Source organism: Formica exsecta, unplaced genomic scaffold (genome assembly GCF_003651465.1).
Source record: "Formica exsecta isolate Colony F162 unplaced genomic scaffold, ASM365146v1 scaffold60, whole genome shotgun sequence".
Lineage (NCBI taxonomy): Eukaryota > Metazoa > Arthropoda > Insecta > Hymenoptera > Formicidae > Formica > Formica exsecta.
The window spans coordinates 650017-662556 of record NW_021853281.1 but is presented as its reverse complement, the minus strand read 5'-3'; the positions used below and the strand labels follow the sequence as shown (position 1 = coordinate 662556).

Here is a 12540-nt window from a genome sequence, read left to right as displayed (position 1 = left end):
TTCGCGGTACTATACTCTTGAAAAGCATAGCAACTATATATATATATGTATGTGTGTGTGTGAATAAAATAGTTATATTTACTACACGCTTACTCCGTTTAGAGAATCGTCTTGAGGTACATTGAGACTTTGTGAGGAATTTACGTGACTGACATGTTAGATCGCTGTGCTGTGCTCGGCTTTTACAACGAAACATCGAACGATCATGCGTTCCTCTTAATCGGCGATGTGTTCTCGCTTGTTGGTAGAGAAAATATAAGTGGGAGATGCACTGCGTATATAATACATACTACTACTGGGAGGAGTACTTACACCTCGCGAGATTGGCGATGGCATGCACAGGTCTGCACGGGATACCACGGAAAAGAACATATCAAAAAGAAACCGCATTAACGAACGGCAAATTCTACAGTACACAGTAAACATTAGTATAGTATATAAGTATAGTACACATAGCGATACACATTACTAATTCTACAAGCGCTGTTATTTGAAGAGAATGGTTTATTTTATATATCCTATGATTATCTCTCAGTTGCATCGTTATCATAAATGGAGGTCTGAATATAACAAAGTTAATCTAGCTCAACCGAAATATTTTTTGTGCACGTATGTATACAGAGTAAAAAATACGGGAGGGATTAATTTATTACCTAAAATTATGCTAAAATACGTATTGTATGCAGATAAAGTGGTGGAAATTAATTGTTTTCTTAAGTAATGAACGTGGTGTGTAAAGAAAATCTTTAATTAAAAATAATAGAAGCACGATATGCTGTTGATAACAATTAATAATAATACATAATAACAATAAGAAAAACAATATCGGAGAGATATACATATACAGTGGAACCTATTGTATGTCATTATGTTATAGCGCATTATTTCTCATTTACAATTTTTCCAAAGTAATATAAACAATTTACTAGAAACAAAAGAGAAGCCACGCGAAAGATTTTACTGTATAATATATATAATATATATACATATACATAATATGTATAATAGACAAGAAACATATTTCGTGTGCTCCAATAAATATTGTAAATTAAATATTATACAATTATTAATTAATTACATCGTTCTGCATTCATTGAAAATTATAACAAATAAAAAAATATAAGAAATAATAATATACATATGATTTTTAAATTAATATAAGTAAATAAATAATAAATTTTTTTTTCGAGCCAAAAATATAAATATTTCAGTTTACGCAGAAATGCGTTGGATGAATGATTCATAGGATATGTCTATATGGATATCGTTGATTATATCATACAAGACTTATCGCGTGCTAATATATCATGTTGTACTCGAAAGAGAGGAATGTATGCGAGGAAGATGTAATAATCGTATAAAGTTGAAACGCTTACTAGCTTGGCACTTTAGGAATATACGGGATGGACGCATTGTTCAGGAATATGAAAGTTGAAGTGTAGCGGATGATGCATGCTCGGAACGGTGCGTAAACCACGAGCCACGTGCTACAAACGGAAATACTCTCAACCTATTGCGCCTTCGTCGCGGAAAGATCAAGGTCCAATATCGACTCAACCATCGCTTCGTCGACCTCGACCTCCTGTTTATAATTCATATTTATCGACTCAATTAAGAGGCAACGATATTAATAAGCGATATGAAACGTTTTGTCTTTTCAATTGCGCTCCAATAAACAATTAATACATAAACTAGCACACAAACAACGAGATGTTATTTTAGGAACATTGTTAATGATATACATGATCAAATCATATATGTTAGATATGATCAGATTAACGATTATTACATACATGCACCTAAATGAACCAAAAAATAAAATTTCGTCCAGGTTAGTCAGACCACCCACGTAAAAAATGTAAATTTATTCTATAAATATATAGGACCTAGAAAGCCATGCATAATAACATGTAATCTCAATCAACGCAATAGAACATATATAATTACTAGAATGGTTCATGCTTTCTTAATAGTATTAGATTCTCTTTGTGATAAACCCTAAACCTTTTATAGATAATCAAAGAAATTAAAATGATAAATAGATAGTCTCTTTGTTTTTCAAACAGCCTAAATTGTCGGTTATAATAATAATAACATAATGCAACTTTCATCTTATACTTTTCCATTTAAATGTTAGAAAGCACCTTTTCTATTATCTAAAATGCAATTTGATATTCCCTATATATTATTCTTTAATAAAAAATAAAATGAAAGCACTTACGAGCTTCTGTAATCCTGATTGTTGAATACATCACCAGGATCGGATGTCCTAATTTCATTCTCTCGGGCTGTCTCCGTCACTGATTTCCAAACCGTATTCATCATTCTGATGACGAGAAACAATTACATATAAGTATGCAAAATATATATCCTGTCTGCATTTAATAGCAGCTGTACTCACGCATTTACTGTAACATCTAATAGCAATACTGCTGTCGGTATTAATATAAGTCCCAGCCAGAAAACAGGCGAAGAAAATAACATTCTATCATTGCCTAACATCACAGCGCCGACGTTCAAGACGGGCCAAAAATTACTACAACAATAAATATATATTAAAAATATATTATTTGCTCTTTTAACATATGTCTAAAAAAATTCTATAGTAATATATTACAGAAAAAAAGATATTTTTTCTTCTCTTACCTATATATAAAAATAAATAAGAACCAGAGTATAATAGATCCCCAGGTTGCTAAATGAGTGACCCATGTCCACGAGTTTATTATTAGACCTGCCTTCGCGCATACTGTTACTACAACATACTAATACAACAACATATAAATAATCTCTCGCTTTCATAAGAACCTCCTCATAAATCTCTCTCGTGGGATTACATAATGTAAAGAATGTTGCATGACACTTACAGTATAAACAAAGTTTCCTAATAGAAGATAACCGCCGTCTCTACCGTTCCCCCAAGCCACATCTTGTTTGAGAGCCATAAGCGGCAACCAATAAAGTAACGCCGAATGAAATAGTGCATTCGTAATCCATATCCAAAATATCTGTATAGATATATGTAAATATATTTTATTTCTTCCTTTTCTTTTGAAAATCTCAATTCTAATTCCGTGTCACAATTCGTATATGAATATGTACTTACTCTAATACTAAGGAACGAGTCGCCATTATTCTTCGTCGCGTATAATGCTGGATGTGCTAAGCGAGTTTCTGCGGAACACACTTTATCGAAGAGACCCATAGCTAATGGAGGCGCAGCGGTAAAAACCTACAAAAAGCGTCAAATCATTGAAAATTAATTTTATTCTTTAGCAAAATAATCGTATGGTTTATGAAACTTACAACGTTATAAAGTCCAATAGACCATCTTTCGAAAAGGATCTGTCCGGACCAGCCGGAATAAATGGCAAACCATAATTCGATAACATATAGACAAATATTCTTGTAGAACGAGTATAAGATTAATTTACACATTCTACTATAATTCCAAGAACCGTGAACGAGTAATAGACGTTTCAGAAAACGAAACTGTGCGATGGAATAATCAGAGGCACAGGCTGCTTGAAGACCTTCGACACCCGAAATACCTACAAGAAACAAAATATCGCGATATTTTAATAAACAAGAATATTTTCGACAAAAACTCTGTAATATGCGCTTAAATATATTTAATATTTACCGACGCCAATGTGAGCTTTCTGTATCATAGCCACATCATTCGCACCATCCCCGATTGCAAGAGTCACACCTTTCTTGTTACTCGTGATTAAACCAACTACCTAAATATAAAAGAAATCAAAACAGCGATATAACCGATTGATTAAGTTTTACTATGCAAGTTTCCAAGTACGAATTAATAGCCTTACCTCAGCTTTTTGTATCGGTGACACTCTACAACAGATAACTACTTTGCAAGCTGAACACAATTCCATAAAATCCATCCTAATGTCACAAGACAGAGCGTAGTCTAACGTACTGCCATCTATAATTAGAGCCACATCGTTTTGGCATTTTAAGTCAATCCCAAAATCAAGACAACGTTGGATGATAACTTCTCTCGTTTTCTATAAGATACGTAAGTTTACATTGCGTCAACTGTAAGACCCACAATTTTGATAAGTTATTCACTTACATCTAAAGAAGATTCGTTGATGACATAAAGAGGCATTCCATGTGTTATTAGCTTGCACGAGTAACCGATATTTATGGCGGTCTCCTGTTTATCTCCCGTCAACACCCAGACATTGATATCAGCTTGTAAAAGAGCCTGTATCGTTTCCGGTACCTACGAAATTATGCGAATTGTAATATTATATATTACAAAAGTATGATATTACAATTGTAAAAATTTATCTTTTTAAAGTTTATCTTTTTAACAAATTGATAAAAGAAAGAGAAAAAGAGATTAAATATATTCCGTACTTCATCTTGCAGTTGATCCTCGATCGCAGTTGCTCCCAATAATGTGAGTTTAGTCTCAATAAGATTCGCAGCCTGCTCTAGCATGTTTTCACGATTTATCATACTAATCGACGCTTTATGATAGGATTCGCACCACCGCTGCCAAGAAAAATTATTAAAAGTTATTAATATATATCGACAATATATATTGACTTGCTTCTCTAAAATGAAGCAGAACTAATCTAACCTGATAAACATTTTCAGGTATTTCCGCGGCAGCAAAACATAGCGTCCGCAATCCTTCGGTAGCAAACATTTCCAAATGTTCTAAAGTCACCTCTCGAAAATCATCTACATGTTCTTGGTCAAGATCGCTAGTTTCTAAAGAAATTGGTGTCAATCTTTCATAGATTACAGAGTCAGCGCCTTTACAAAAAATTTTAATTTTTCCCTCGGGCGTTCTCACAACCACCGACATTCGCTTCCTGGCCGAAGTGAATTCTATTACATTCAGTATTTCGTACCGTAGTATCTCGCCTAGAGCTATGACTTCCACGTAACTGGGCGTCCGTGTATCGAACACGTAATTAAATTTACGTGCTCCGTCCACTAACGCTCTTTCATCTAAAGAAGGAAGAATGTAATGTAAGTTAGATATCCATATACACACTGTCATGTCATCACAAATATGTAGGTAAATGGCATTTACCAGGAGATGCAGCGTGATAAATTATAGAATTATCTATTTTCTCGGGAATAACCGTATGACAAACCGACAACATGACCATAAATTCGTGAAGCACAGTCGCGTGCTCCGCTTTCTTCTTATCAATAAGATTCGAGGAGTCCCGTACAGACCTTCCTTCGACAATATCTTTAATTAATTCACAACTGCTATCGCTCGTGCTTCCATGGTCGTTTGAAGGATTTGGCAATCTATAAAATATTCATTTTCTCGAAGAAAACGTGTATTTAAATGTCAATTACTACAGCAAAGAATTACGTAGCTGGTTAAACTTACTCATATAGTTTTCCACCGACCGAACATCGTTTGAATTCCATAACGTTCTTTGTAAGAGTACCGGTTTTATCCGTGAATACATAATTCACCATTCCGAGTTCCTCGTTTAAATTACTCGTACGAGCCATCGCTGGAGTATCTGTCTCCGCGTGATACATCTCTATATCCATGTTAATAAATGTGGCTTGAACGAATCTTACCACTTCGAGCGTCACTTGCAGCGATATTGGTATTAAATTATTGAAGAGAATAATAAATGTCAAAAGATTAAACGCAAAATTCTTGGTCATTTTCTCTGCAACGAAAAGATAGAGAGATAAATAGAGAATTCAAGTATCTCCGCGAAATGTGCGCGATGAGAGCACGCATGTATGCTTACCTTGTAAACCCAAATACCAGAGGCCGTCTCTATTAGCGTTCGTCCATAAGACGTTGAATATCGCGGAAAGAATGCACAACAGAAGAAGTATGAAAAATAGCATCAGTATCTGCGTGTTGATCAATCGATCGAGGGTGGATCGTTTCAATGGCGCTGTCGCGTTATTATTCTGCATGAGTTTCGTATCGTGCCCCGTGTATATGACTACGCCGAATACCCATCGTGTATTCCGCAACATCGCGCCACGGAGTAACAATTGATCAGGCCCTAAAGTTACGCTCCTGCGAAAGAACAATACCGCTTGTGACGTAACGACACATAAACGTATTGACGCACAACGAGATGCCGACGCTTCAAGACAAGTTGAAAGACGAATAACAAACTGTATGTGATATGAGGAATAAAGCAAGCCTAGATATGGATATAACTTTCGTTAATATCGGAAACAAATAACGAGACGAATTGGCGCAAGGAAAACGTGCAGCGAAACAAAGCGTACGATGTATTTAACACATGTATGTGTTAATGTAAATGATCATATTTATGTTCTTACTGTTTATTGGTCTCTCGTAAAACTCCGTGGAACTCGTATAAATGCCTGTTGGGCGGTTCGCACTGGACGTTGGCGCGAAAATTCATCAATTCCGCGGTATCCAAAAGACTGGCAGTGTCGGGATGAGCCTGTCGGATCTTTAGATTTGTCTCACCGTCCAGATTAGCGGTCTCTATAAAGCACATACCCTGCGGCTCCGATGACGACAACAAGACCAGGTCGGCGGGGAAGAAAGTGTTGTTATGAACCTATGCATATTAAAGAGAGCGATTGTAGCTCAAGGGACGCCGATTATTACTAAATCAATAATCCTGACAAAAACGAAAAACAACCTTAACCACATCGCCGACAGCCACGGCGTGCCAATGTATCCACTCCCAGTGTCCATCTCTCAGCACCTCCACCTCTCTCATATTTATTTCATCGTCCGCTCTATGCCTTTTCTAAAATTTACCATATTTTTCTTATTTACATAGAATATCGAATATGAAGAAAACGCGACAATTAATTACTAATGTTATAAGTACGCACAACATCCTCGACTATTTCCTTCAAAGCGGACACGCTGAGGATGAAAATCAATGGAACCAATGTCGTCCAGCGTCCTGTCGGAGACACGTCTGGTATTTGCTAAATTTAAATCGGGAAACATATTAAAAATTTGCGAAATTCAAACACAGCTTCAAGATTTAATGAAAACACATACAGAAAACATTATTTTTTATCTTGACTATATAATAGTTGGAAGAATATCTATGAAAAATTCGTTTTAAAAATTTCGATAGTTTTTGTTCTCTGTTCTCTTACATTTATAACATCGGTTGTAGCTTGACAATATAGACTACCTGCATAAGTGCGATGAACAGGAAGAAACAATTGCTGTAACGACGGAATTGCTCAAACAGGAATAAAGGTATGAACGACAGAAATGAATACTTCGCAGTCGTAATGTGATTGTTTTTGTATTTTGCAGGCTGATGAGGTGCATTGATAAAAATGACCCTTCCTTCACCCTCATTGTATTGCGTAGGTGGTTGATCATCATCCTGCGAGCCACCGTTTTCCGTCCTTCCCGGACCAACTATAACACACGCAACAATAATACTTGTTCATTTTATGCGTATTTTTCGACGTAATGCGTAGAGAGATATAAAATCGATATATCTCTATGATGGACAGTTATTTATTTTTAATTTTCTTTTTTATTAAAATCAAAATTATAATTAAAAGTTAAGCAGCTTCTTATTTTAATTCGAGAATAAAAATCGATGATTTTACATCTTTAATATTTTTCCTATAAAAGTTTCTCCACAAGTTTCGGATTCGTTTTTTTTTTTCTATTCCCCAGTTACAGAAATACACACTTGCAGTATAAAGGTCAATGTAAAGAAAAGAGTCACGCTACCTTATCAAAGATATTCTGATCATAAGAATGTATTATGCCCAAGAAAATGACACTTGCACCCTGTACATGCACGGATATTTCTTTCTCTTATAGCCTCTGGTTACATAATGTTCTGCCCACGAGCAGTGAACTGACAGTTGTACTGCGACGTGAATACACAGGAAATGATCGCTATAAAAATATCGTACGCGACATGCTAAACTTTGAAGATAAATAATACGGGACATAGGTATTCCCAATGATACGCATTGAGCGCTATTTATTTTTTCTAACAATCTGGATTTGTCATCTAGCGTGCATGTAAAACAATATTAATCTTACAAATTGTTAATTCTTTTTTCATTCCTTTGTTTCTCAAAAAATTAAATAGAAATCATATATATTTAGGTTTTGATAAAAATCAAAATCTATAATAACTTTTACATATTTCAAAAATTAATACAATATTTCCGTGTATATTAAAGAGAATAAAGCAATATATTGAAAACTGACTGATAATAATATAAATTTAAAAGATGTAGTGTATATTTTTCTATTATTTATATAATAGTGTCACAATTTTGTAAATTTACCACAGATGCGAAAATTAGTAGCTATAATCTTAAAGAGGATAAGATATAACACTGTTACAACAAAAAAATAGATAAATGCTCTTATAGTTAACAAATCGTTGAATAGTTCAATCATGTTGTAACAATAGATTAGATATAAAAAGTTGTTTTAAAATTAATCGATTAAGATAAGAGTCGATACACACACAATGTCTATATATGTATGCCAATACTATATGCTTATTATACTTGTATATTTATAGCCAGATATATTTCGCAGAATTAACATAAAAAATATACTTTCAGAAAAAATTCTCGTTTGATTATATCAACACTTTTATTAATTTTATTAACTGTGTATTACGAAATATGTAACACTGATATAAAAATACTTATCAAACGAGAGTGTAGTTTAATGAAAGTGCCTCTTTAAAAAGCATTTGTTTTTGATAATCCAAGTTATCGAGCATTGTGTTATCGTATATCAACCATGGAAATTTCCCAATATGTACATAGCTCGATATATATATAAACGTGAATCATTTACACAATTATAAACAATGATAAATTTTATTCGAGCAATTTTTATTCCGACTTACGGGTCTGGGCATGCAGATAAAGATGCACACGGGATCTGAGCTCGTTAAACCATTGCACCAGCTTCGTGGCCGCGACTTCCATGATCGCTCGTCGTAAACGTCAAATTTCTCATATATATATATACATATATATGTATACCTATATATACATATCTCACATGTAACCGAGACGCGTGCTACATCTGTCCTGATTCATATTTAATTTCTGTGAATACAAGAATGTCTCACACGTACACGCGAATCGGAGCTACGACCGGATCGGAGCATCCGTGGTGGCACATCGGATAGGAAGCCCGTTCGCGTTAGTCTTTGTAGTTAGATCGTCTCTATATACAGACATATATAATATATATACATATATACACAAGCCTCAATAATAAATAATTCCCCTTAATTGCATCGATCGCCGCGACGTACGTCGTGCCGTGCCACGACGCCAACGTTGAAGCCGGTCACGAGGCGCATATGAAATGCGTTGTTATTCGCCACCGTGTCCATTTCACGGATAAAATTCGACACGACCTCGGTCACCTCTTGTCGCACTTTTCAGGTTATGTTATGCCGCTCGAGCGCGACCAAGCCGACGACGTTCGCGGAAGACGAGAGGAGATTATCGCCGAACAGCTGATTTTACGGCGACTCAATTACTGTCATACACTCGCGGAACGAAAACTGAACGACGAATGACGTGCCTGCGAATATTCTCGTGCGAAAAAAAAATTCAACGTGACGCATAGTCGCGCGACGACAACGTTTGACATCACGTGCTCGCAGCGCTGTACAGCTGTGCATGTTATACAGGGTGATTTTTAAACGCAATGAAAGAGAAATTTACTTGGTGTTAAAAGGTAATGTATTAAATGTGAGACACCATGTATAATGTGTTATTTAGGAGTTAAATTACATTATGTTCAATAACTTATGATGAATAAATCTTGTATAATTAATTAAAATTAATTAACAAGTGACAAATAATAATGGTGAAAATATCGCGAATATAACGGAGAAGGATGCGAGATGTTTAATTATGCCGGTTATATTGATTTTCCAAACTCCCCTCCCCCCGTACCCGCCAACTCTACAGCGATAACGTAACGACGCACTACTCCATATGTTTTTATTCGGAAGATAACATAATTGCGTAATATATGTATGGTTACGCGATAGTGGGGTGTCGCATAATCCAGGCGTTATATATCTATCTCCCTACAACAGGCTCACACGCGAAGCGTTTGCGCTCGTTTATTCGACGATCATTTCGTCGATTAGCGTTTCCGTCGTGTGAATATTTTGTTTTTCTGCGCACTTAAGGCAAATTATAAAATATCCGTCCGTGGATGTATTATTAAAAGTAATATTAACGTTAGAGCAATTATACTTATGTATGCAATTAGCAAACAAAAGCGGAAAAGAAATTGGATATTTGCATTTATGTGAAAGGAAAATAGAATTGCGTGACACACATCTTTTCAATTTTCTATTTTGTATTAAAAAATAAAAGAGGTATTGTAAGAGATGACTAAACGTATTCAAAACGTTACATCCTTAAGAAAATTTATAATTTTGTTTACGCTGAGTTTTTTTCGATTCTTCGTAGATCGAATCTTATATGACAGTGCTATAAATATATACACGGATAAAGTTGAGAGAAAATTGTATCATAGAAACAGGAAAAGTGGCAGAATCCGAATTATTTATAAAACGAACATTTCATTCGAATTCAATCCTGCATTTTAACGTAACGATACGAAATTTCTTCCCCTACAAATTATTTTGTGTGTTTTTTTTTCACGCACAATCTGATATTTAAATTAACTTCTCAATAATTCAATTAAATCCGAAAACGAAATCAGTCGTTCGTTCGAATAAATTTCAGACGCGATATTTATTCCCTACTCCAAGCAATGGCATCTCTCAACGCACTATATAATCTCCTAAAATTCTTTCCCTTTTTTAAAATTCCTCCACTTCCTAAAAATATTCTAGACGCAAAATACTTTAATCTTGAAAAGCTCGAAGGGGCGAAACTAAAATCCTATACAAACACGGCGTATCGGCAGGTCTCGTCTCCGGCGATCGATCGAACGAGCTCTCTTTCAAGGAGAGATGCCAGGTCTGTAGCACATCCGGCCGCCCGGCAATCGATCTCTCACCTTTTCCCACCGTGCGAAAGAGGTAACGTTTCCTCATACACGCACTCACGTTACTTCCACACGCAATTTTCTGGACGATATGGCACGACACGATACGGTATGGCACACGGTCCAGTCTGTCTCTTCCTAGTCGGGATAACGATCCGTCCGAGAGAGTCAACTACGTCATCGCACGTCGAAAGGATCCTCCTCTCTCTTGCCACACCCCTGCCGACTATGATGACACGTCGTTCGGTTACGTGCACGTGCGTCGTTAACGCGCACACGCGCCGGGACCCGCGACATCGATCGCGTTACCGGGAAATCCGCACGCAGGACGCATCGCCGTTAAATGCGGTATGTCCGATGCGTCGACCCAGAATGCTCTCTTTCTCTGTTTCTTTTCTCATGACAATCTCCGCACTTTTTCTTCGCGCCGCGACACAATCCCTTGCTTATAGATGCCCGTGTACGCACGCCCCGAATCGCGAAAGGGACGGGTCCGCAGTTGCGGATGTACCAAAATTAGTGAAAATAGAAATGGAATATAACTCTTTAATCGTGATTTGTATAAGCCAGGATAATTTTCAAGAAAATATCCAAAGATTTTGAAACAATAAGAAAACCATGTGCTCGAAATTCTTCCGTCTCGTGATTCATGTATCTCTTTTCATAGCTTCATCTTCTTTATCATTTAATTATTTTTGCACAAGACTTGGCGCCTGCAGCCGATGCGGCACTGCCCGAGGGGTTGCAAAGACAAAATGCGTCATTGAAATGTTCACGTGTATATCGCAAAACGCATGCGCCCATCGATGGCAACAAGTTGGTGTCAGCACCGACCGTGCTCTGGACGCAACCGGGGCTGCAATCCGGAGCGAGAACATAGAAGAGCGTGTGATGGCGTGATGACTATATAAGTTATGTTATCGATAGGCCAAGGACACCGCCAGCGACGCGCCACAACGGGGTGGTTTTCTCCACTACGCTACTTAAACAGCTCGTTCGACGCTGTCAGCAAACACTTTACGAGATGAAGCTTATTTTATGTTTTGAGAAATATAATTTTTATAACATCGAAACGTTAGGGTGTGTGCACACAAAATTAAAAATTTTTTAATGTTCTTTTTAACGAAAATATAGAGAGATTGTAATAGCTTTCAAATTAAAATGCATTGAAATTGAGAACTTGGATAATGGACTTGTTCGCTTTGATGTGGACTTTACGATAACAATTTAATTTAGAGTTTACCTAGTAGAGTATAAACAATTTATAAGTACTTTCTACTTTAGAATTATATACGCGCTGAACGTCTTCAATGAATAAATTTACTCGATTTACCCTCGGAAGTCGAATCCGGCGAGCCGGTCTCCTGGAGCTCGATGTGCTCCCGCGTTCTCCGTCTGCTGCTACTACGCGTGACAGGATCCAGACGAAGACCGATGTTGTCGACATTGTCGATGTCCCCGAGATCGATGGGACTGCCGATGATAAAGGGCCCGGCGGATTCTTGTTGCGCGCCGTCGTTCGCCCG

At 36.6% G+C, this 12540-nt stretch overlaps 1 protein-coding gene across 5 annotated transcripts in view; it reads right to left on the bottom strand.

The window, feature by feature from the left end:
• The window catches only part of LOC115242526 (probable phospholipid-transporting ATPase IA), a 14412-nt gene extending 2818 nt beyond the window's left edge, over positions 1-11594 (bottom strand). The window contains exons 1-20 of one of the 5 annotated variants that reach the window (XM_029818904.1): positions 11027-11594; positions 8874-9199; positions 7164-7399; positions 6850-6948; positions 6651-6761; positions 6319-6566; positions 5766-6046; positions 5387-5681; positions 5075-5301; positions 4613-4989; positions 4387-4524; positions 4097-4249; positions 3831-4028; positions 3644-3743; positions 3307-3551; positions 3107-3232; positions 2868-3008; positions 2647-2765; positions 2402-2536; positions 2222-2326 (exon numbers count right to left, since the gene is read on the bottom strand). In XM_029818904.1, coding sequence (XP_029674764.1) covers positions 2222-2326; positions 2402-2536; positions 2647-2765; positions 2868-3008; positions 3107-3232; positions 3307-3551; positions 3644-3743; positions 3831-4028; positions 4097-4249; positions 4387-4524; positions 4613-4989; positions 5075-5301; positions 5387-5681; positions 5766-6046; positions 6319-6566; positions 6651-6761; positions 6850-6948; positions 7164-7399; positions 8874-8955 — 3416 coding nt within the window. In that variant the 5' untranslated portion in view covers positions 8956-9199; positions 11027-11594. The other 4 variants (XM_029818906.1, XM_029818905.1, XM_029818908.1 and 1 more) reach the window with 4 other exon arrangements.
• Between the last annotated feature and the right edge of the window lie 946 nt (positions 11595-12540).